This window comes from Muscardinus avellanarius, assembly GCF_963383645.1.
Source record: "Muscardinus avellanarius genome assembly, chromosome: 4".
NCBI classification, from domain to species: Eukaryota; Metazoa; Chordata; class Mammalia; order Rodentia; family Gliridae; genus Muscardinus; species Muscardinus avellanarius.
This window is the reverse complement of record NC_137789.1, coordinates 136,856,113-136,880,953: the sequence shown is the minus strand read 5'-3', so window position 1 is coordinate 136,880,953 and position 24,841 is coordinate 136,856,113. Positions and strand designations below refer to the sequence as shown.

At 40.5% G+C, this 24,841-nt stretch overlaps 1 protein-coding gene across 1 annotated transcript in view; it reads left to right on the top strand.

Annotated features, from left to right (window-relative positions):
• The window catches only part of CFAP43 (cilia and flagella associated protein 43), a gene marked incomplete at its 5' end in the record, with an annotated part of 103,662 nt that overhangs the window by 14,893 nt on the left and 63,928 nt on the right, over window positions 1-24,841 (top strand). Inside the window, 5 exons of the mRNA XM_080694860.1 lie at window positions 1,842-2,009; window positions 3,836-3,986; window positions 13,535-13,694; window positions 16,914-16,981; window positions 18,316-18,447. Coding sequence (XP_080550986.1) covers window positions 1,842-2,009; window positions 3,836-3,986; window positions 13,535-13,694; window positions 16,914-16,981; window positions 18,316-18,447 — 679 coding nt within the window. The remainder of the gene's footprint in view (window positions 1-1,841; window positions 2,010-3,835; window positions 3,987-13,534; window positions 13,695-16,913; window positions 16,982-18,315; window positions 18,448-24,841) is intronic.

The window sequence follows — 24,841 nt, the reverse complement described above, 5'->3', positions numbered from 1 at the left end:
CCACTGAGTTAGTTAGGTAGGAGACATGGTCCAGGTGCCAGACACAATTGAGGCTGAGAGGCTATGAAGTGTCTGACCACACGAGGGATGTGACAGAGGGTCCAGAAGGTAGTTGTAAGCTCTGCTGAATTCTGCAGCGGTAGAGCTGGACAAAGACCAAGGCAAGCCTGTTGGCTGTGGGATGAAGGCAAGTGTCTGTGGATCTCAGCTGTGTTCAGGGAATGGTGGTGATAAGACATAGATATCCTGGGATGAGGGGAGAGAGGAACTGAGAGGGCAGAGGCAGAGAGAGTGAGTTTAGAAGAAGTCTGGCTCAATGAGAAGGGAAGGGAGATGTGGATGGGTGAGATTGAAGGAAGGAAGGCTCTTTATGAAGATGGTATAGCTGACCACCTAAGTGTTGATACGAAGAAGTTGGGAGGGAGGGTCTGGATATGCAGAAGAGGAGTAGTCACAGATAAACTAATGTTCTTAAGAAGGCAAGATGTGTAGGATCCAGCATGCATGGTGAAATTGACCTGTAGGAGGAAAAACAAGCCTTCCATTAACAGGCGAGGAGGAAAGGATGATGCAACCCTAGTGGGTTGTTAAGCTTAATAGCAGAAATTGGGGGGAAGTCTCAGCTGGTGACCTCTATTTTCTTTGTGGGAATTGAGGCCACTGAATTATTGAGAATGAGGTAGAAGTGTTATGGGCTTCAACAGAGAGGAGATTTTTATTTTTATTATTATTTTTTGTGTGTGTGGTACTGGGGATTGAACCCAGGGGCATTCTACTTCTGAGCTACACTCCTAGCCCTATTTTATTTTTATTTTGAAACAGTCTCACTAGGTTGATGAGAGTCTCACTACTTTCTGAGGCTGTCCTCAAACCTGTAATCTTCCTGTCTCAGCCTCCCAAGTACTAGGATTACAAGCATATGCCACCATGCCCGGCTAAGAAAAATATATTAAATAGTTGCTTTACGCCATGGGAGAGAGAACCTACCAGAGAAAGATAGCAGAATTGGAGGCTGTCTCAAGGGTCCAGTGAGAGCCGTAACCACAAATGTATTACTGGTGGGATTAGCTAATCCTGTGATCTTTGTCTCTATGTCCCCAGCATCCCAGGCTTTCAGCTGTAGCCATACAGGGTTGACAGGTCTCGCCAGGTATCTTAAGCAGAGAGTCAAAGGATCAGAGGAACTAGAAAGTCCAGCAGTAGTAGCTGATGCAATATTTGTCCTGGGCATTCAGGATGGGCATGGGAGGCCGTGAGAGCTGGGTGGAGGGGGGACAAAAGATAGGCTCAGTAAATATTAGCTCTGATTTGTTGCTCACGACTTGGCTGGTTCAGGGCCTGAAGGCAGAGTACACACTTTTGTTGTTGTTGCTCTTTTCTTTTCCATTCAGCTAGTGAAGAAGCCTTGCTCCTGGTCAGGGTAGGGGTCGAGGGCGTTCTCTCAAATGGGTAAATGAATGAATCAACTTTAAAATGCTGCTCTTTTCTAAATGACCAGTTGGTATCTGTGAGTACAGTACACACAGATCCATGTGGAGTACTTACACGTGGTGCTTAGAGATGTAGACATTACATGCGTTTTTCTACAAATGTGATGATGTGTTCCAGTTCCTAGGTTTGCTTGAGGTGAATTCAGATTGAATATATATAGCTATTTTGTTTCTTAGAGAAGATCAGTAGAATGATAAGATTGCCTATGAATTTGATGGTAGTGTCATAGATTATATAAATCATATAAATTATGTCTCTACTTACAAAAAGTATCTTAACATAATTAGATAAATCTCAAGACATGAAATTTAAACTAATTAACTTTCCCTCAACTGCTGTTTTTCTCTAAGGAACTGGGAATCAAATGTCATTTTGTGCAAGAAATCACAGCCTGGCATAGAGGTGAGCCAGATGTCTTTTAACCCCATGAACTGGCACCAGCTCTGCTTATCCAGCCCAAGTTCTGTAAATGTGTGGACCATTGAGAGAAGTAACCAGGAACATCATTTCAAATCAAGGTAGAAGGCTTTGTTACCACAAATAACCAAGTGATGGTCTTTGTTTGAATTCATGTAATGTAGGTGGGTCAACTTGATGAATCAAGTGGCTTTAAAACATTCACACACACACACACACACACACACACACACACCCCTATATTTCTATATATATAATTGTCTTAGAGTAGCTATTTGCAATTCAGAAAGACTCTCTTTGACTTCATTTCCCAATGAGTTTTAAGTATTAAGTCCTTTGAGAACTTTTTCCAACATGGTTTAATTCTGCAAACTTTTGATTTTTTTTCTTACTATTTTAAAACATTACTGTTGTATTTTAAGGACATTTATGACCTTTTGCTCCTATTAATTTACTACCCTACCTAAATCTCACAAAGAAGAAACTGTTAAGATATAGAAAGTGCAGAGATTACAGTATACACATAGCCATGTTATCTGTAAACAAGAGAAGTTACATAAGGTGGAGTCTTGGGCATTGCCTGTTTAAAAAGAAATGGGTCAGGGAGAAATTCTGGAACCCATTGTTGATAACGATAACAGCCATCGTTGACAGCAATGGGTGCCTTTGTTGAGAAAGAGCTCAAAGACTCAAAGTGCTACTGAGCTGGCCATTTTAACCTACTCTACAAAGTCAACGGCCTAGAGATGTTGGACAAGCATGCCCTTGAATTTGTGAGTTTTGAAAAACTGCCTTCAGTGAAATTACTATAAAGCCAGGAACAAACGTTTTCAAACTGGAGATCCCCAAGAGAGTACTTCTTTCTGCTCAGTACTCTTTATGTCTCAAGTTTGTTTTGACAAAATCCCAACAAATAGCCAAATCTAACACCAGTGAAAGTTGACAAGACTGTATCTCTTAACAAAATGGGGTGATGTCTGCAGCCTTGTGAGGACAGTTAGGTAATTTCTCACACACCTGTCTTCCTCTGCTTCCCTCAGATGGTTGCTCTAGTTCTGAATGTTGACTCGCATGGTTTTTCTATAAGCACATAAAGTGGAGACACAATGAGTGGATTGTCCTGATTCACAGAGCAAGCAGGATTCAAGAGCACATACATTTAAGTAGCACAGCCTTACATTTAAATAGCATAGCCTTACATTTAAATAGTGGGTACTTTTTTTCAAAATTATTTGTCATTCAGTAACAACCAAGGAAGTTTTAAAACTAATATATGAGACCGTGAATCTCCAGACTCGCCTTTATAACCATATTATTATGGATTAAAAGTAGATATATGGTAACTTTGAAAATAAATTATTGATATGAGAGGTTGGCAAAGGTGGCTGAATCTATTGTACAAATATGCTTATGTTAGCTCACAGCATCTTTTTTATTTGAATTAGTTGCCAACATTTAAAATTTGAGACATTTCTCATAAATACCCAGGATATGATAGCCTCTTAAAATTTCAGAACCAAAATTCTCACATGCCAACAACCCTCTTGGTTGGAACTGAGTAGCACCTGCCACCTATATAAGAGACACTTTACTATTTGTTACAGTGTCCCTCTCCCCTCCCCCACTTCCACCATCCACCTGCCAGCTACACATTTATCTGCCTGATCCCCATCACTATTCAAATTTACAATTCCTGCTTTAGACATTAACTTGGAACATCTTGATAACCCCTATGTATTTGTTTATAAATGTGCAAAACTTTTTTTGCCACATAGCATATATTTTTCATATATTATTTGGCTTTTATCTTTTTATGTAGTTTTCTGTTGTGCAGCTCCCTACCTCCCTTACCACTGACAGTAGTAGCTATCTCAGTGGTTAGTGTCTAATCTGATTGTTTTGATGTCTTTTTTTTTTTTTCTGACAGGACCGTAAAACTGCCTCTAGAAGATGGGACATTTGTTAATGAAACAGATATGCTTTTCCCCCACTCGTCTTCCAAGGATCTCATCTACGGACCCTTGATGCCACTGTCAGCCATTGCAGGGCTTGTAGGGGAAGAGGCAGAAACCTTCAGGGTAATTACCTTATTTGCCTAAGTTGGAGGTCTTGGAAACTTGGCTTCCTTTGACTGTCTAACTGCACCATGAGACTTGGAGGATGGAGAGGGTCATCTGGTTTTCAATACAGATTAGCCATGGAGACTTCGAGAGACAAATACTGGAGCTTTGAGTCTGGATGGCCGGGAAGATGATGGCAGCTGCAGGGAGCCCAGATGTGGTTTTGGTTTGGGAGATACTGAAGCTGAAGTGCAGTGAAGGCATCCAGGTAGAGATGCTGGGTGGAAGTTGGCAAGCAGACCCAGTTCCAGGGAGGAGAAAGTGGGCCAGGTACGGATATTGGCATCCTCGTCACAGCTAGCAGGTGGGACCACCCGGAGGGGGGGTGATGAACAAGCAGAGAAATGAAAATCCAGAGAGGAAGTGGACTGTGGGGAGCCAGGAGGAGAAAGAAGATTGGCCAAGGGTCCCAGAAGTAGGAGCGAATCCAGGAGAGAGGAACACGGAGGAGTGTAGGGAAGTCTCAAAAGGGAGAGTTTGGTCGGGCTTCATGGTGTCCACCTGGAACTTCAGTACTTGAGACGCTGAAACAGGAGGATGGCAAGTTGGAGGCCAGGCCTGGGTAACTTAGTGAGACCTTGTCTTAAAATAAAAAATAAAAAGGGCTGGAGGTGTAGCTCTATGTAGAGCACCCCTGGGTTCAGTCCTAGTACCACTAAAATAAAAGAGGAGTGAGGGGGTGGGAGTGTGTCAACAGCTACGTAGGCATTCATTCCTCCACCCCACAGATATTTGTCAAGCTCGTTTTATGTAGTCGACACTGTATTGGGCCATCAGGACCACATAGGGACCAACCACACATAGTCCTCACGGAGTTTATGTGCTTGTCAGGGAAACGACACTAACAATAGCAAAAGTGAAGAGAGACATTAAACCGTGCAAGCTGTGATAAATATTAATTTTTATTTTATTTTATTTTATTTTTTATTGGTGCACTGTATTCATACGGCATAGTGGGATACAAACTTTTGTAGACATACATGCACACATTGCCCAGTCAGCCCCCACCCGATCCCCACCCCATCCCTCCTTCCCATGCTTGGCTTAGTGGTTGACATCTAGTATTATAGCAATTTATCCAAAATTAAAAATGATAATTTCACATAACAGTTTCATTTGTCTGATACCAAGCTTTTGATAACTTAAAGATAACATTTCAATATTTCTTTTTACTTTCTTTCTTACCAGAGAATATTTTTTTTACTATTTTTTTAGGTGAAACTATCATATATTTATATATTTATTTTTCAGAAAAAAAATCTATCCTAATATGGAATATGGACTCTAGATACCCAAAACGATCTTGAAAAAGAACAAAGCTAGAAGATATATATTTCCTGATTTCAAACCATATAAAGCTACAATAATTGAAACAGTGTAGTACTATTCTAAAGGCAGATATATAAACCATTGGAGTTAAATAAAAGCCTAGAGCTAATTTCTTCCCTATATTGTCAAGTTATTTTTGACAAGGTTTCCACGAACATTGGGTGGTGGAAATAATAATCTTTTAACTAAATATTGTTGAAAAATAATACTTACATGGAAAAGAATAAAATTGGACCCTTACCTAATCCCATATACAAATATTAACTCAAAATAGATAAAAGACCTAAATATAAATCTTAAGACTATAAACTTTTAGGAGAAAATCTGGGTCATAAAACCTCACAACATTGAAATTGGCAGTGATTTCTTGGATATGATTTCAATGGCACAGGCAACAGAAGAGTATACAAACTCCCTAAAAAATAAAAAAATATTGTATATCCAAAGACAATGTAAACAGAGTTAACAGTTACTGATAGAATGGGATAAAATATTTCCAAATGCTATATCTGAAGGTATATTAATATTCCAACTAGACATCCTAAAAATTAACAACAATAAAAGCAAACAATACCATTTAGAGATAGGTAAAAGACTAACATAAATAATGAATCTCCACAGATAACCAATCTTAGTAGTCTGTTGGATGGAAAATCTTGTTTCTCTAGTTCTGGTGTGTGTTACCTATTTCTTCTTTGTAGTTAATCTCTTTGAGTATTTTCTCTAGCGCTGGTTTTGAAGACATAAATTCCTTCAGTTTCTGTTTGTCATGGAAGCTTCTTATTTCTCCATCTAATTTGATAGAAAGTTTTGCTGGGTAGGAAATTTTTGGCTGGAAGTTGTTTTCTTTCAGAGTTTGGAATATGTTACTCCAAGCCCTTCTGGCTCTCATAACTTGGTTTGGGAAGTCTGGAGTGATTCTAATGTCACTTGGCCCTTTGTTTTTGTTGCCTTTAAGATTCTCTGCTTGGCTTCCACATTGGTCATTTTGACAATTATGTGGCGTGGGGATCCTCTTCTCCGATCCTGTCTAAAGGGAGTTCTATAAGTTTCCTGGACCTGTGTATCAACCTCTTGTTTTATGTTTGGAAAATTTTCTGCTATTACTTCCTTGAAGAGATTGTTGGTCCCTTTGGTTTCACTTTCTTTTCCCTCCTCTATTCCAATTATTCTTAGGTTAGCTCTCTTAAAATGGGCCCATATTTCTTCAATGTCAGATTCCTGCTGTCGGATATTTTTTTCTAGATTAGAAACTATGCGTTCATTTTTGGAATGATCATCTTCTAAGAGCGAGATTCTGTTCTCCATGTGTTCTAATCGGTTGTTTGTGCTTTGAATTGAGGCCTTTACTTCATTAATTGCATCCTTTATCTCTTTTTGGCTCTCTCTGAGTTCTTTTCGAAGCACCTCTATTATTTCTACAGTTATTTTCCTGATTTGCTCTTCTAGAAATCTCTGATTTTCTGTTTTATCGGGTTCTGATGTTGTGGGGTTGTGGGCATTCATTGCTCCAGTGTTATTCCTCTTTCCCATGATTTCGGAAGTTTGTGCCTTCTCTGGGTTCTTCCCTTGGGTCACTATGACTTCGCTTAAGGTGCTCTGGATCTCGAGTCTGTAGTATCTCTGACCCCACTACTCCTTTACTGGGTTGTATCACAGAGTCTCCGGCCCAGGGAGTCGATAGAGGCTGCTTTAGACTATGGGGGGGTGCCAGGTTGGACGTTCTCCTATGGTGTGATATCTCTGCCACTGCCACTCCCCCACTGGGTCAAGTCCCAGGGAGTACAGTACTGGGATTTCTCCTCTGTGGCCCGCAATTTGACTCACTGTTCTTGAGTACGCAGATGTAGCTGTACTGGACTCGGTGAATTCACTGCTGCTGCCGCCGGTGGCAATATGGTGCCGCTGCCATGCCCTCAGCTGTGAGGCTGGCGTATTTTTTCTTCTCTGGTTTTGAGTTCCATTCTTAGTCCCTGCAGCGTGTGCTGAGCTCAGCCACTGGGAGCTTTAGATGATCCCTGCGCCGAAAGATCCCGCCTGGCTGTTCCGCAGCGGCTCACCTCGGCTTGCTGTAGCCGTCCAGTGAATTTGCCGCTGCCGCCGGCAGTATGGCGCTGCTGCCGCGTCCTCCGGCGTGAGGCCGGTGTATCTCCTCTGTGGCTCTGAGCTCTGTTCTCAGTCCGCTTTCTCTCTGGAGCCTGGTGATTTTTTTGTTTCTCTGGTGATGGTGTTTTCTGGCTATGAAAGGCGCTGATTTTGTGGTAATGGAGATTGGTTGTTAGCGGGGCTCTTAAGCCCCGCTTTTCTCGGTTGCCATCTTCCCGGAAGTCCTGTGATAAATATTAAAAGGGGATGGGGTAGCAAGGAAAAGATGCTGGTTTGCTGCTCATGAAAGGCCTCTGGGGAGATGACATTTAAACTGACTTGAAGCACAAGCCTTGGAAATATTTGCCACCAGGGGGCAGCAAAGTAAAAACAAACAGCTCACCATGGAGGTGCACAGGCTTGTTTCCCTGTTTAGTATGTGGCGCCTTGAAGCCCCCAATTTTAACTATCTCGGGTCATTTTTTCTGCAGTGAATTTCTGCAAGAGCTCTCATATTCACTTTTTTTTTTCACCGACATGATTATCTACATAAAACATTGAAAATAGAGGCAATTGTCATTTGGAAAATGCTATGAAATGTGGAGTTACCATTGTTTTAAACGCTCATAATAGACCTTTTTTTTTTTCTCTTAGTACTTTTGTGCTCCACGCATCTTAACCTTTTTCTGAAAGCAGAAATCTAATGTTATAGTTTGACATCTCTTAATCAAACAGGGTATATTAATAAGGCCATACACTTTGCATTTTAGCAAGAAATTCATTTTCCCAATAGTTTAGTTTTATAGCTAAATAAGATGAGGAACGTGGCTAAGACATGAACTAGTGGTTGTGCCAGGAGTGAAAGCATAACCAAAATAGATCTCTAACGTCTCCATTTCATCCCTTCCTTGAATCATTTTTTGTGACCTGGCTGCTAATGGCAAACAAACAAACAAACAAAAAAAAATTAATAGGGACTTCATCCGAGTGAGTCTTAGAAATCAGCAAGCCATGGACGTTTACAAGATCACAAACATTAAATAATCCCATTATCCTTTTGTAGCTAATGCTAGAAGGACGCATTATAGGCCTTTAAAAAGGCCCGAGTCACATTACCCAACTTATTTAGGGCATTAGAATCATATCCAGTTGTGGTGTGGGGAAAATCAAAGGCAGATGTTATCTGGGCAGAAATTGGAGCCAAGAAAATCAATTTAATCTCAAGAGTACAGTTTCTTTTTCCATCTAGCCCCCTCCCTTGCTTTTTTTCTTTTTTAAACAGAAGTTCCGAAATAGGAATCTCTTTTTATAAACTCAAACACATTTTGAGAAAAAATATTTTTTCTTTCTTTCTTTTTTTTTTTGAGAAATAACGTTTTCTAAAACAGTATTAAGTTGGACTCCAATTGTTCATGTTTGCTCTTTATGTGATCACAACATTTGATTTATGATCCTAGAGGTCTGAAAAAGGAGATTGTATTATTGACAAATATTTTTAAACCCATTGTTACCTTTAAAAAATCTCTCAGAACTTTTAGAATTGAAAATTTTATCTTCTCACATAATCGTATATCATATTTATTTTTAATTGATACTGAATATAATAATAAAAGATAGTAACACAGAGACAAGCCCAAGTTTTTTGTTTTGTTTTGTTTCTTTCTGGTATTAAGGATTGAACCTAGGGGCAGTCTACCTCTGAGCTACACCCCTAGCCTTATTTTATTATTTCATTTTGAATTAAAGTCTCACTAAGTTACAGCAGGCCTCACTGAGTTGGTGAAGCTGGCCACAAACCTGCGATACTCCTTTCTTAGCCTCCCAAGTACTGAATTAAAGCTTGTGCCCTCAAAGACTCCTGGCTCAGGTTTATCTTTAAAAAAGAAAACCTGCCCAGTATGGTGGTGCATGCCTATAATCCTAGTACTTAGGAAGGTGAGACAGGTTCAAGGCCAGCGGCAGCAATTTAGCAATATAGGTTTAAAAAATAAAAATAAAACAGGGCTAGGGTGCCGCTTGGAGGTAGAATAACCCTGGTTCCCTAGTACAACAGAAGAAAAGAAACGCATAAAATATTGGTTTAACAGACCACAGCCAGAAAATTCCAACTTTGTTTTTTACCCTTCCTTCCTTCCTTCCTTCCTTCCTTCCTTCCTTCCTTCCTTCCTTCTTCTCTCCCTCTTTCCTAGAGATTGAACCCAGAGACATTCTACCTCTGACTATACCAGTAGCCCTTCTTGTTTTTTTAGAAACAGGATCTTATCTGCCCAGTTACCTTGTCTCTGTGCCTGAGAGCCATCCCCTAGCCAGGGCTCAGGCTGCTCAGAAAGAAACCCAATAAATTGTTTCACGAATGTACAGAAAGGAGAAATCCCCTCCCAAGGACTCAAGGAGAGATTGTTCTCCATAGCAATAAAGTACTATTGTCTTTGCCAATCCCCACCACCACCATAAAAAGAAACAGGATCTTATAAGCTGCTGAGGTTTTCAGTAAGTTGTTGAGGCTGACCTCGAACCTATGATCCTCCTATCTCAGCCTCCCAAGTTAATGGGACATTTACCATCACACCTGGCTGAAAATTTCAAGTTTAATCTTCACATTCTGTTTCATACACACAGATTCACTGGTATTGGGAGAATTGGATGGGTGGTAGGTGTTTTGTTTTTGTTATTATTTTTATTTGTTTTTATTTATTTATTTTTGGTGGTACTGGGGTTCCTGGAAACCCTTCTACCTCCGGGCTACACTCCCAGACCTATTTTCTATTTTTATTTGGAAACAGGGTCTCTTAAGCCAGCACGGCTGGCTTCGAACCAGCGTGATTCTCCTGTCTCCGCCTCCCAAGCGCGGGGATTACAAGCGTGCGCCACCATGCCCGGCTTGTTATTATTTTTAAGATTTTAAGTCAATTGGTATACTAAAAATAAAAGTCTTTCTGTAACTTATACTCTAAGGTTCGATGTCATCAAGACAATACAAGAATTTTTTTTTTTTTCAGTACTAAGAATTGAACCCAGGGCCCATTCTTCCATTCTCTGCTAAGGAATTTTTAAATAATGTTGATTCAATGAATAACTTCATTCCATATGAGTCAAATCTCAGTCAGACACCAGAGAAATATCATTGGTTAGCAGAGTGAAATCCTTTTGATTGGTTTTAGCTCTACCTCCTCCTCCCCCCACAACCTCTTCCTTCTTCAGGTGACCACATGGTTACTCAAATATTTATCTTCTAACTACGCATAGCTAAGAGGGCATAGAATAGACCAAATATATAATTAAAGTCAATCTATCCTTTAAAAATGGTATGATGAAGCCTTAAAATTATCTATCCTTTAAAAATTATAATAAAGCTGAGCATGGTGGCACACACTTGTATTCCCTCCTTGGGAGGCTGAGACAGGAGGATCCGGGTTTGAGGCCCTCCACAACTTAGTGAGACCTTGTTTCAAAATAAAGAATAAAATATCGGGCTGGCTGGGAGGTAGAATAAAAAATCAGGCTGGCTGGGAGGTAGAATAAAAAAATCAGGCTGGCTTGGAGGTAGAATGCCCCTGAGTTCAATTCCCAGCACCACAAGAAAAAAGAAATAAAAACCCATGATAAATCTTCCTATGCAAGGTTGCTGCCTTCATTTTATTTCAAGTTCATCCCAAATAATGTCTCGCTCCACTCCCTTTATTCCACCAAGAGGAACCATTGCCTGCTCGTGCGCCTATAATATTGAAATACCTCCCTACTACAACCACCATGTTTCCTGATTCCTGATATTTGTTGACTACTTCTTCTCTCAATAGGTGATTACACTATCGAGAAGACAGATCTCTTGGGACTTGGCACAGTGCCCGGTATATAACCAATGCCCAATAGATGTTTGTTAAAATATCAATCATGCTAGAAATTTTTATCCATTGGGAATCTGGTAGAAATAATTACTTTGGAAGGGCCACACTGGCCATTACCTTGAATTTACAAACCTTTTTATGAACAAAAAGAGCAACCTATATTATCTGAACAACTGCGTATTTATTACAAAGGTGGCTTGCATACTTAGAGTTCTGAATAGAAAAAAGGGGCCGGGCGTGGTGGTGCACGCTTATAATCCCTGTGCTTGGGAGGCAGACAGGAGGATCGCGCAGTTTCGAAGCCAGCCGCGTGTGAGCTGGCTTAAGAGATCCTGTTTCCAAAAAAAAGTATAAAAATAGGTCTGGGAGTGTAGCCCGGAGGTAGAAGGGCTTCCAGGAACCCCAGTACCACAAGAAAGAAAGAAAGAAAGAAAGAAAGAAAGAAAGAAAGAAAGAAAGAAAGAAAGAAAGAAAGAAAGAAAGAAAGAAAGAAAGAAAGAAAGAAAGAAAGGAAGGAAGGAAGAAAGAAAGAAAGAAAGAGAAAAAAGAAAAGAAAAAAGAAAAAAGGGTTGCTTCTATGGGTTCAAAACATTACCCAACTGTGAAACCTATTCCAGCTCAGCCTGGCTTGCTTTCCACAATACTTCTCAACACACAACGTTCTACAGTTCTTTCACTCTCTATTTCCCCTCACCCAGAGATAAGCTCCACGAGAAGGAGGTGTTGTAGTCACTGCCTTATCCCTGTGCCTGAAATGTAGTAAGCGCCTAACAGGCATTTGTTAGATGAGTGAACATCTGAGTGTGAGAATGAAAGAAACATGGAACTCTTAAGGAATTTAAAAATTATTCTGTTAATTTGACCCACAGCATAATAAAAGTGTTGACTCTATCAATGACCATAAGGGTGTCTAAGGAAAAAAAAGACATTATGTTGTAGCACACGCAATTCTAATAGCATAACATAACAAAAAGCCCAGATGAGGCCAAACATCACACACACACACACACACACACACACACACACACACACACGTAGGTGTAACTAGTTCAATAGAAAGGAAGGAATGTCAAATTATGATATTCTGAATTCTGATTCTTGATGAGTACTATGGGGTCGTCTGTTTCTAAAATAGCTGGCACAGCTACCTTGACCTTCAGGAAGAAGAGTAGGTTGTTCAAGGTTTACACGGAGGCCAGCTCTGTGCTGACAGGGAGAGGGCAGTTGCTTTGGAAAAGTGCCTAAGGCTGTGGGGAGCTCAATATTCAAGTATTATCATCTAAGGCACAGATCAACAAACTATAGCCTGCTTTTTGTGGCCCAAGCTTAAGAATGGTTTCTACATTTTTTTTTTTTAAGTACAGAAAGAAAGTGACGCCAATTTATATGGTCCAGAAAGCCTAAAATATTCGATCTCTGTTCCTTTACAGAAGACATTCGATTAGACTCTTGATCCACTTTGGTTTTTAGTCTCTGAAATCAGCTTTTGTTCAAGGTACATACCATAAAATCAAAGTCATATAGGATGTCTCCTGAGCCAAATTAGAGGCGCTGAAGAGCCAGGCCAAGGGTTTTCTTCTCCTTTGTGAAAACTAACTTAAGCAGAGGATCTGAGGCATCCTTGCACACTGCGGACCATCCTGCAGAACCAAAGAGGGACTGCTGATGGAAATCTTTCCCCCAAAGGGTGATTTTTTTAAAAAAGCTAAACAATGATTTTTGTAGCTCCAGGATACCAAAAGAGTCCACTTAGAAACATTTTAGATGTTACTCAAAACCCACGAGAATGTGTAACAATAGGGAACTCTGAATGCATTGGCAGAAGCATCTTTTTTTTCCCCCCTTAGGGAATTAAAATGTAGAGAGTACCCAGGTGTGATGGCACACACCTGTAATCCAAATTCTTGGAGGCTTGCAGGAGGATTGCAGGTTCAAGGCCAGCCTCAGCAACTTAGTGAGACTCCATTTCAAACTAAAAAATAAAATAGGTCTGGGGGTATAGCTCAGAGGCAAAATGCCCCTGGGTTTAATCCCCAATATCACACAAAAAAATATTGTAGAGAGTGAGAAATGAAATGAGGAAGTTCATGTAGTTCTTGGAAAATGGCAATACGTACATGGCCATGGTGCTGGCTTTCTTGTTGGCATTTGTTTTGATGGGTGTCTCTAGCACTAAGCCATGATTGTTATCAGCTCTAAGCCATGATCGTTATCTTAACATGAAGCATTTATTTTTCCCCCCCGAAGCCAAAAGACGATGTATATCCTTTGCTTCACCCAACTATGCACTGCTGGACTCCAACGAGTGACCTGTACATTGGCTGTGAAGAGGGTCATCTCTTAATGGTCAGTGGGGAAAGCTTGAAGGTGACTGTGCTTCAGAAGACAGAGTCCTTACCGCTGAAGGGTAAGAAACTGCTTCATCTTCCCAAAAGTATAGCCATTGGTGTAAGTTTTGCACATACTTGAAGATGGATTTTTTTTTTACCCATTTTTCCCTTTCTTAGATACATCTTTGGTTCTTCCTTTTATTTTTTTAATCCTCTAGTTATTTGCCAAGTCCTATGGCTGCTCCTTACAGGTAGCCACTGTTTATTGAGTGTTACTTTCCTCTTGGCACTCAGGATACTACTTTATATTTCATGTAATCCTCAAAACAACATAATAAGAAGATACATTCTTATGTCTGTGACACAGATGAGGTTAAGAAACATGTCCAATTTCATATAAACTGTGGATACAATGCCTTCATCCAGGAAATAAGACCTCAGAGTGCACTTCCTTAGCTACTAACCTGTGTCCTTTCCGACACATAAGCCCGTTGAGCTTAGTCAGCTCCTCATGCCCCCTCCTGTCCCACACTCATTTCCACCCCTCTCTCCATCATGGTCGTGACTTTTAGTTCCAGCTTCCTTCTTGAAAACAACCTTGTATTGCTTGGTTAGAATTTCAAAGAGAACTTTACCCAGTCTCCCTTGGATCTAGTGTCCATTCATGGTTCCATCAGGTGAGGCCAGGGTTGATGCTGAGTCATAGGAGCCAATATCTACCCACTAGGGGCCAGGTGTAGATCCCTGATGCAGGGAGCCCCGCCAGGGCGAGCCCCCCACGCCTGTCCAATGCTCTCTCTATTCCAATGGCTCTGACTGTCTTGATTTCTGTAACAACCTCAGGACTGCCGTCTCTGAACTAAATCTATATCTGACTCCAACATCTGTGGCAACTCTGAACAGTCGAACTCTGAATATGTTAGCAGGACAGCTTATTTTTCTTAGGGAAATAATATGGAGAGAGGAGAGAGAGAGAGAGAGAGAGAGAGAGAGAGAGAGAGAGAGAGAGAGAGAGAGAGAGAGAGAGCACGCCAGTATTTCTTCCTGTTATTTTTCAGACATGCCTCCTAACCACTCCTCCTCTTGCCACTTTTCCTCTCTGAATCTCCCAGTGCCTGGCTCAGGATCTGCCCTCCAGCAATTAGGACATTCCCCAGATGGACTATCACTCCTGGGCCCCCACTTCCAGTCCCCAACTCACACTCTATGGGTAAACTCTCCCCAGATGCCTTTCCCTTTACTCCACCTGCACCCTCCAGCTTGCTCTGTTCTCTAAGCGAGCACCCAGAGTGGCCATCCGGTGGCTCTAAAGAGCAAGTCTTCCAGCATCGGCTCTTGAACTTTTTGAAACTTCTCACCATTCCTGTGCTCTCTCTAAACTCTGTCAGCTGTTGTATGTGCCTTTGTCTGTCTGGGATGTCACACTCTTCCGTGACTCCTTGGTGAAATTCTCCTCCTGTGTGGAGCCCTCCCTAGCCCCACTCCAACCTTCAGGCCCAGTGCGATGGCCCTGTCTAGGATTCCGTGAACCCCGTTCTAGGCCATGACAATGCTCACACGCATGTCTGTCTGCCCCATCAGTCACCAATTCTCTGTGGTCAGTCAGAGACTTCAGTCTTTAATTCCTTCTTTGGCTCCAAATCAAACCCCAGATACTTCTGGAGAGTAAATCGGCACCTACATGCCTTTGCAAAATGAATTCCAAGACAATGGTTCTAAGTTACAAAGTTCTATCACACTTCTAATATATTTTACACAATTTAGGACTTCACTGTATGCAGTCTTGCATTGCTCATTATTTTCTGCCTGCCTATGATTTCTTCTGATTTGATAAGTGCTTTCAAATACAGATATATCAAACCTCTACAATGTTGAAGGCATTAAGCAAGGTGCCTTAGGGGTTACATAGATGAGAAACACATACTCTCATAACTTCCATCTTCAAGGGAGGTAGGTTTTACTGAAGAGAATAAGAGAAGTAGACAAATAATTATAGCCATGGAGACTACAATTAAGTTGATCTCATTTAAGAAAGAGCTTTGCAGGTTCTATGGGGATCCAGGTGAGGAAAAGCATTCAAGCTAAGTCATCTCAAAAGTGCATTTGAAAGCCAGGCCTAGGGGTGCACTCTTGTAATCCCAGTGCTTGGGAGGCTGAGACTGGAGGGTCGCAGGTTCAAGGCCAGTGTCAGCTAGTTAGTGAGGCCCTCCGCAATTTAGTGAGATCCTGTTTCAAAGTAAAGGATAAAAAATAGGGATGGGGGTATAGCTTGGAGGTAGAATGTCCCTGGGTTCAATCCATAGTACTGCAAAAAGAAAATGCATTTGAACTGGCTCTTGAAGGAGGGGTTCACGGGCAGAGGTATAAGTAGGTAGAATTTTGGGCCTTGGACCTATCTGCATGGATAACAGACTAACACGGGCAGGTTGAAAAATAATAAGTGGTCAGGTTTGGAGCGTCGAGTATTATAAGACTAGTAGGGAACAAATGGACATCATTCCAAATCAGATTTTTCCTGTCCAACCAAGTAATTTATACTTAATGTAGCTGACAGTGGAAAGACTTCAGCCCCCACCCCCACCCTAGGTATGGGTCTCAACTGGAATTGTGTGTATGCAGATTGACTTAGCCTGAGTTCAGGAAAGGAGAATCCTAAGACTAGGTGGCTATTAGCAGCAAGCACCTAGACCAGGCCAGGAGTTATAAGAGCCTGGAGCCTGTTGGCAATCAGATCAGAAAGAAAGGACTCTGAGAGGTGACTAGGCTTTGAAGGAAAGGGTCGTCTGCTTCTTAGCATCTAGCAAAATGTCAATAAACAAATAATGCAGTGGACGCCAGCTGAGCCTTTGCTTTTGTAGTTCGTATCATTCATCTTTATAAAAAAGGTGATGTGCTTTTGTTATTTTCCCCCAAGAGCAATGCTTATTAATAACAAATATTCTCATAGAACATTTTTTCACTTTCTCTTTGTCCACTGGGATTTTATTTATTGATATATAAATTTATATACTATAAAATGCACACATCTTAAGTATACTGATAGATACTATAGTTTTGATTTTTTAGGGCTTTCCCCCCCAACTTCTTCAAAACTCTGACAGTGCTTTCATAAAAAATAAAGTGTATTTACTACATAATTCTATAATACTAGTTATATGAATCTGATGGAATAAAACTTCAAAACCACTGGTTTGATTTATATCAGTAACTGTTGGTAAACAATTTTAATAATTCATTGTTATACTATATTTCTAATTTTGTATCATCTGTTTTGCTTTGTTTTTCTTCTCCAAAAGAGGAAAATCAGCTTATCAGTCCAGTCACCATGGTATATCAGCAGGATGGCCTGTTTGCTTCTGGAATTGTAATGTATTTTATTTTTCAAAATCAATTGCTTTTGATAAAAAAAAATAGAATTTCCTTTTGCCGCCTTTTACTGTTTTGAACCATATCTGGGGATGTCAAGTTCTGTCAAATTATTTTTTAATTTGTTAATACTGCTTGCCCTTTGGATGCTATTATAAACATTTTTATTATGAAGAATTTCAGTTATACACAAAAGTAAAAAGAACTATCACATCTTATGGCAAATAAAAAAAAAGGCAATAAAATATCCATTATCATCCGGGTATGGTAGTGCCCGCCTGCAATCTCAGGTCTACTCATAGCTGACCCCAGTCTCCTGTTAGCTTTGCTGTGCCATTGCCACAGGTCACATCTCCAAGACCCTGAGGGCAGCTAGACTATCACAGAGTAAAGATGCAGATCCCCCTGTGAGCCGCCTCATAGCCCAGGCGCCTGTCTGCGCTCAGCTTGCAATTCCCCCAAGGTTGCCGTGGACTACCCCTCCTCTTTCCTACCTTCAATCTGCATTTGTGGCCTTTGTGACTCTTGACTCCTTTGAGACCACCCTCCATATATGTCTTAACCTTTTTTTTTTTTTAACAAAAATAATGGCAGCATTTGCTGTGGTGCGGGATGGAGAATGAGGATGATCTTGGAGAAAGTACCTTGCATGTCTCCCCCACCAACCAGGTCTCAAGCACCTGCATCCAGCCATTTCACAAACACTGACTCTCGGTTACACTGGGCGCCAGTTTAGAAAACGATGTAGTTAAATTAACTCAAACCTACCTACAGCCAAGCAATCAACCAATTCATTTTTATTGGACAGCTCCTATGTTCTGTTATTGTGTAGGGAGCTGAAGAAGAGGATACAAAGGAAGTAAAAGGCACATTCTAATACTTGGGTGGTTTAGGGAGATAAGAAAAGCTTGTAATAAAGATGGACAAGCGTACCCAGGGCTGAGGACAGGGCTATCTACAAGCCAACAAACGCTGCCTCGTTTGTCCCAGCTCCTGAATAACGAAAAGGTGTGAGAAAATGGATGCTCCAGATGCTCAAAGAAAAAGGGCAATCAGCAAAACTTTAGGTAACTGAAAAATGTGTCACAAAACAGATACAATCAAAGCTCGACCAAAGAACGTGGGTAAAAGTTGCCTAAATAAAGACAAAAGGTTGGTGTGTTTTAGATACTGTAAACATGGGGGGCGATTCCACATAAGTAATAGATGGTAGTAAATGGTAATAAGTAGTAAATGGTAATCTCTAAGTCTTCACTTGTTGGGCAAGGAAAGTGTACTATGTGTCGACCAAGACTGATATTGTACATTTATCTCATTGTGTTTGGTCTGTAGGATGGTGCCGTGTACTCTTTAATTATTAAAGATTCAAGTTACAGAGTAGAGAACTTTCTTGAGGTTGAAGGGCCTGTGGAACATCTGATGTTTTCTCCCAGTTACCAAATGTTGCTCATTCAAACAGACAAGGTATGGTAGAAGGTGATTTCTTTTATTTTCTCTCTCTTTTCTCTCCTTTTATTTTTTTAAGTTAGTACTGGGGATTGAACCCAGGGGCATTCTATCTCTAAGCTACACCCCAACACTATTTTTTATTCTTTATTTTGAAACAGGGTCTCAGTGAATTGCAAAGGGCCTCACTAAGTAGCTGAGGCTGGCTGTGAACCCAGATCCTCCTGTCTCAGCCTCCAAAATGCTAGGATTACAAGCATGCACTACCACACCCAGATCACAAAATAATATTTTTGATAAACAAAGAGAAAAGAATTTTAATTCAAAGAGAAAAATCAGGTGCCGGGTGTGATGGCACACACTTGTAATCCCAGCATTTGGAAGGCTGAGACAGGAGGATCGCGGTTTGCGGACAGCCGCAGCTGCATAGTGAAGCCCTTTGCAACTTCGTGAGACCCTGTTTCAAAATAAAAAGAATGAAAAATAGGGCTGGGAATGTAGCTCAGAGGTAGAATGCCCCTAGGTACTGCAAAGAGAGAGAGAGAGAGAGAGAGAGAGAGAGAGAGAGAGAGAGAGAGAGAGAGAGAGAGAGAGAGAAAGTTAGATTACTTCAAAGGAGTTTTAATTAGACTAACAGCTAAGTTCTCTGTGGAAATAAAATAATGTTAAGTAAGAAATAGTGGAGCCAAGCACGGGGGCACTTGCTTGTAATCCCAGTACTTGGGAGACTGAGACAAGAAGGTCACTGATTCAAAGCCAGCCCTGGCAACTTAGCAAGGTTCTCAGCAGTTCAGTGAGGCCCCATTTCCAAATAAGAAATAAAATCAGGCTGGGTGTGTAGCTTGGAGGTAGAATGCTTCTACGTTCAATCCCCTTTAAATGTATACCATTTATGTTCAATAAAAAAATTGTTAAAAAAATAAATAAAAATAAATAAATAATTAGCCGGGCATGGTGGCACACACTTCTAATCCCAGTACTTGGGAGGCTGAGACCAGAGGATCACAGGTTCACAGCCAGCCTCAGCTACTTAGTGAGGCCCTCTGCTATTTAGTGAGACCCTCTTTCAAAATAAAAAAATAAAAAATCAGGCTGAGGATGTAGCTTGGAGGTAGAATGCCCCTGGGTTCAATCCCCAGTACTGACAAATAAATAAATAAGTAAATAAGTAAGTAAATAAATAAATAAATAAATAAATAAATAAAATAGGGAAATATCTTTAATGTGGCGCAGAAGTCAGCACACTGTGGCCCCATGAAATAAAACCTTATAAACAAGGTTTTATTGGAACACACCCACTCCATTTACTTAGGGATCTCTGGCTGTTGTCTACTTCAGTGGCAGCGTTAAGTAGCCACGACAGAGACCACACAGCCTGCAAAGTCTCACATAATTACTCTCTGGACCTTTTTTTGTGTGTGTGGTACTAGGGGTGGAACCCAGGGGCTTTTCTACCTCCGGGCTATACTCCCAGGCCTATCTTATAATTTATTTGGAGACAGGGTCTCACTAAATTGCTGAGAGTCTAAGTAGCTGAGGCTGGCTTTGAACCTGTGCAATCCTCCTGTCTCCACCTCCCAAGCGCTGGGATTACAAGCATGCGCCACCACGCCCAGCTCTGGACATTCATTTAAAAAATATTTGCTAACCTCTAATATAGTAAAAGAAAATATCATCTGAAATTCTATTACCAATGAAAATATTTTAGGAATATTTAGTATAGGAATTTTTATTCCTCTACTTTTTCCCAATGAAAAAAGTATAGGATTAAAAAGAAACATTTTCAGACATTTGAAAACTGAGAGTTTGTCCACAGCAGACTGTTACTAGAAAATTCTAAAGCAGGTACTTCAGGCAGATGGAAACGATCCCATCTGGAAGGTCTGTGATGCAAGACAGAAGGATTGAAGGTTCACAGCCAGCCTCAGCTACTTAGTGAGGCCCTCTGCAACTCAGTGAGACCCTGATTCAAAATAAATAATAAAAATAGGACTGGAGGTGTAACTTGGAGGTAGAGTGTCTCTGGGTTTCATCCCAAGTACTACAAAAAATTAATAAAAAAATAAAAAGGATTGCAGGTTGTAGCTCAGAAGTAGAGTTCCTCTGGAGTCAACCCCCAGTCCCACAAACACACAAAAACATAACCCAACTATCTGCTATAAGTGACACATGAAGTAAAAATATAGAAAAAGTTATGTCATAAAAACATTAACCAAAGGAAATCCAGTAGATATATTAATATTAGAAAAAATAGTCTTTAAGGTAAAGATTATCACTAAAGATGAATGGCCTTATTTTGAAGTAATAAAAGTTTTCCAAGCATGGTAGCACAAGTCCCCAATGCCAACACCTCAGGTGGTTGAAGCAGGAGGATCACAAGTTCAAGGCCAGCCTGGGCAACTTAGTGAGACCCTGTGGGAAAATAAAAAATAAAAGGGCAGAGGTGTGGCCCAGTGGTTGAGCCCCCTCAGTTCAACCTTCAGTACCACACACACACACACAAAGATTAAGCTCACCAGGAATATATAAACATTTAAAGCACATAGGTAACCTAATAATATAGCCTCAAATATATATAACAAAACAGAACAGAATGGCAAGATAAAGTCATGCTAAGGGATATTTTTTTTTTACTTTTTTTTTTTATTGGTGCACTGTATTCATACATCATAGTAGGATACATACTTTTGTAGACATACTTGCACACTTTTCCCAGTCAGCCCCCACCCAATCCCCACCCCATTCTCTCCCTATCCCTCCCTCCCATGCTTGGCTTAGTAGTTGACATCTAGTATTATGGCAATTTAACTAAAATTAAAAATGGTAATCTCAAATAACAGTTTCATTTGTCTGATACCAAGCTTTTGATGACTTAAAGATGACATTTCAATATTTCTTTTTACTTTCTTTCTTACCAGAGAATATTTTTTTTCTATTTTTAGGTGAAACTATCATATATTTATATATTTATTTTTCAGAAAAAAATCTATCCTAATATGGAATATGGACTCTAGGTACAGAAAACGATCTTGAAAAAGAACAAAGCTAGAAGATATATATTTTCTGATTTCAAACCATATAAAGCTACAATAATTGAAACAGTGTAGTACTATTCTAAAGGCAGATATATAAACCATTGGAGTTAAATAAAAGCCTGGAGCTAAATTCTTCCCTATATTGTCAAGCTATTTTTGACAAGGTTTCCACAAACATTGGGTGGTGGAAAAAATAATCTTTTAACTAAATATTGTTAAAAAATAATAATTACATGGAAAAGAATAAAATTGGACCCTTACCTAATCCCATATACAAATATTAATTCAAAATAGATAAAAGACCTAAATATAAATCTTAAGACTATAAACTTTTAGGAGAAAATCTGGGTCATTAAACCTCACAACGTTGAAATTGGCAGTGATTTCTTGGTTATGATTTCAATGGAACAGGCAACAGAAGAGTATACAAACTCCCTAAAAAATAAAAAAAAATTGTATATCCAAAGACAATGTAAACAGAGTTAACAGTTACTAATAGAATGGGATAAAATATTTCCAATTGCTATATCTGAAGGTATATTAATATTCCAACTAGAAATCCTAAAAATTAACAACAATAAAGGCAAACAATACCCTTTAGAGATAGGTAAAAGACTAACATAAATAATGAATCTCCACAGATAACCAATCTTAGTTGTCTTTTGGATGGAAAATCTTGTTTCTCTAGTTCTGGTGTGTGTTACCTATTTCTTCTTTGTAGTTAATCTCTTTGAGTATTTTCTCTAGCGCTGGTTTTGAAGACATAAATTCCTTCAGTTTCTGTTTGTCATGGAAGCTTCTTATTTCTCCATCTAATTTGATAGAAAGTTTTGCTGGGTAGGAAATTTTTGGCTGGAAGTTGTTTTCTTTCAGAATTGGGAATATGTTACTCCAAACCCTTCTGGCTCTCATAACTTGGTTTGGGAAGTCTGGAGTGATTCTAATTGGTTTGCCTCTGAATGTCACTTGGCCCTTTGCTTTTGTTGCCTTTAAGATTCTCTGCTTGGCTTCCACATTGGTCAGTTTGACAATTATGTGGTGTGGGGATCCTCTTCGATCCTGTCTAAAGGGAGTTCTATAAGTTTCCTGGACCTGTGTATCAACCTCTTGTTTTATGTTTGGAAAATTTTCTGCTATTACTTCCTTGAAGAGATTGTTGATCCCTTTGGTTTCACTTTCTTTTCCCTCCTCTATTCCAATTATTCTTAGGTTAGCTCTCTTAAAATGGGCCCATATTTCTTCAGTATCAGATTCCTGCTGTCGGATATTTTTTTCTAGATTAGAAACTATGCGTTCATTTTTGGATTGCTCATCTTCTAAGAGTAAGATTCTGTTCTCCATGTGTTCTAAATGGTTGTTTGTGCTTTGGATTGAGGCCTTTACTTCATTAATTGCATCCTTTATCTCTTTTTGGCTCTCTCTGAGTTCTTTTCGAAGCACCTCTATTATTTCTACAGTTATTTTCCTGATTTGCTCTTCTAGAAATCTCTGATTTTCTGTTTTATCGGGTTCTGATGTTGTGGGGTTGTGTGCATTCATTGCTCCAGTATTATTCCTCTTTCCCATGATTTCGGATGTTTGTGCCTTCTCTGGGTTCTTCCCTTGGGTCACTATGACTTCACTTAAGGTGTTCTGGATCTCGAGTCAGTAGTATCTCAGACCCCACTACTCCTTTACTGGGTTTTATCACAGAGTCTCCGACCCAGAGAGTCGATAGAGGCTGCTTTAGACTGTGGGGGGTGCCAGGTTGCACGTTCTCCTATGGTGTGATATCTCTGCCACCGCCCCTCCCCCACTGGGTCAAGTCCCAGGGAGTACAGTACTGGGATTTCTCCTCTGTGGCCCGCAATTTGACTCACTGTTCTTGAGTGTGCAGATGTAGCTGTACTGGCCTCGCTGAATTCTCTGCTGCTGCCGCCGGTGGCAATATGGCACCGCTGCTACACCCTCGGCTACGGGGCTGGCATTTTCTTCTTGGTTTTGATTTCGACTCTGAATCCCTGCAGCGTGTGCTGAGCTCAGCCACTGGGAGCTTTGACGCTCTCTGCGTGGAGAAATCCCGCCTGGCTGTTCCGCAGTGGCTCACCTCGGCTTGCTGTAGCCGTCCAGTGAATTCGCCGGTGCCTCCGGCAGTATGGCGCTGCTGCCGCGTCCTCGGGCGTGAGGCCGGTGTATCTCCTCTGTGGCTCTGAGCTCTGTTCTCAGTCCGCTTTCTCTCTGGAGCCTGGTGATTTTTTTGTTTCACTGGTGATGGTGTTTTCTGGCTATGAAAGGCGCTGATTTTGTGGTAATGGAGATTTGTTGTTAGCGGGGCTCTTAAGCCCCGCCTTTCTCGGTCGCCATCTTCCCGGAAGTCTGCTAAGGGATATTTTAATATGCTTCTTGCAGTACACGATAGAATAAACAATGTATTCTCAAAGCAGCATAAAAAAATGAGCAAAAAAGCTTTCTCTCTATGACTCAGAGTGGGGTTTCCGTTCTGAGTAAAGCCAACATTCTCACGTTTTGTTTTGTTTTGTTTTTCTTTTGCAGTACTGGGGATGGAACCCAAGGGCATTCTACCTCTGAGCTACACCCCCAGCCCTATTTTTTATTCTTTATTTTGAAACAGGGTCTCACTGAATCACAAAGGGCCTCACTAAGTATTAGCTGAGTCTGGCCACAAACTGCGATCCTCTGGTCTCACCCTCCCAAATGCTGGGATTATAAGTGTGCACCATAATGTGGACTTCATGCCCTCCTGTTCACCTTGTTCCATCACACTGGCCGGGGCGGGACAGGGGAGGCTGTTTCCTTGAATACACCAGGCAGGCCCTTCCCTCAGCCTTTGTACTGGCTGATGCCTCTGTCTGGAGGACTCTTCCCTCAGAATCCATGTGGGTCTTTTCCTCGTCTCCTTCAAATCATTTCTCTAAAGTTCCCTTGTCCCTGAAGCCTTTCTTGGATGTTAAGTTTAAATTTTTGCTCTCTTATTTTTGCCATGAAGTATCTTCCTCCCCTGCTTTATCATTATTATTTTTCTTCTTACAAGTATCACTATTTAGCTCACGTGATGATTTGGGGGTGTATTATTTATTGTGTGAATCTCTCAGTAAAATGTAAACACCCTAAGTGCGGGGAATTTTTGTCTGTGTTGTCCTCTGATGTCACTGCAGCGTCCAGATGAATGACTGGCATGGTGTATCCATTCAATATTCATTGAAGGAATGAACGAAAGGTAGTAAGGATCTACCAAATTTTGAGTTCAACAGAGTTGTATTTTTTAGATAAATAAGAAAAAGAATATTTGTGTTTAATTCAAATAAACTTGAAGAATTACAGGACAAAGTTTGACAAAGTTTGAGATGTGAACTTGGGAGCTGAGAATGATAAACAAG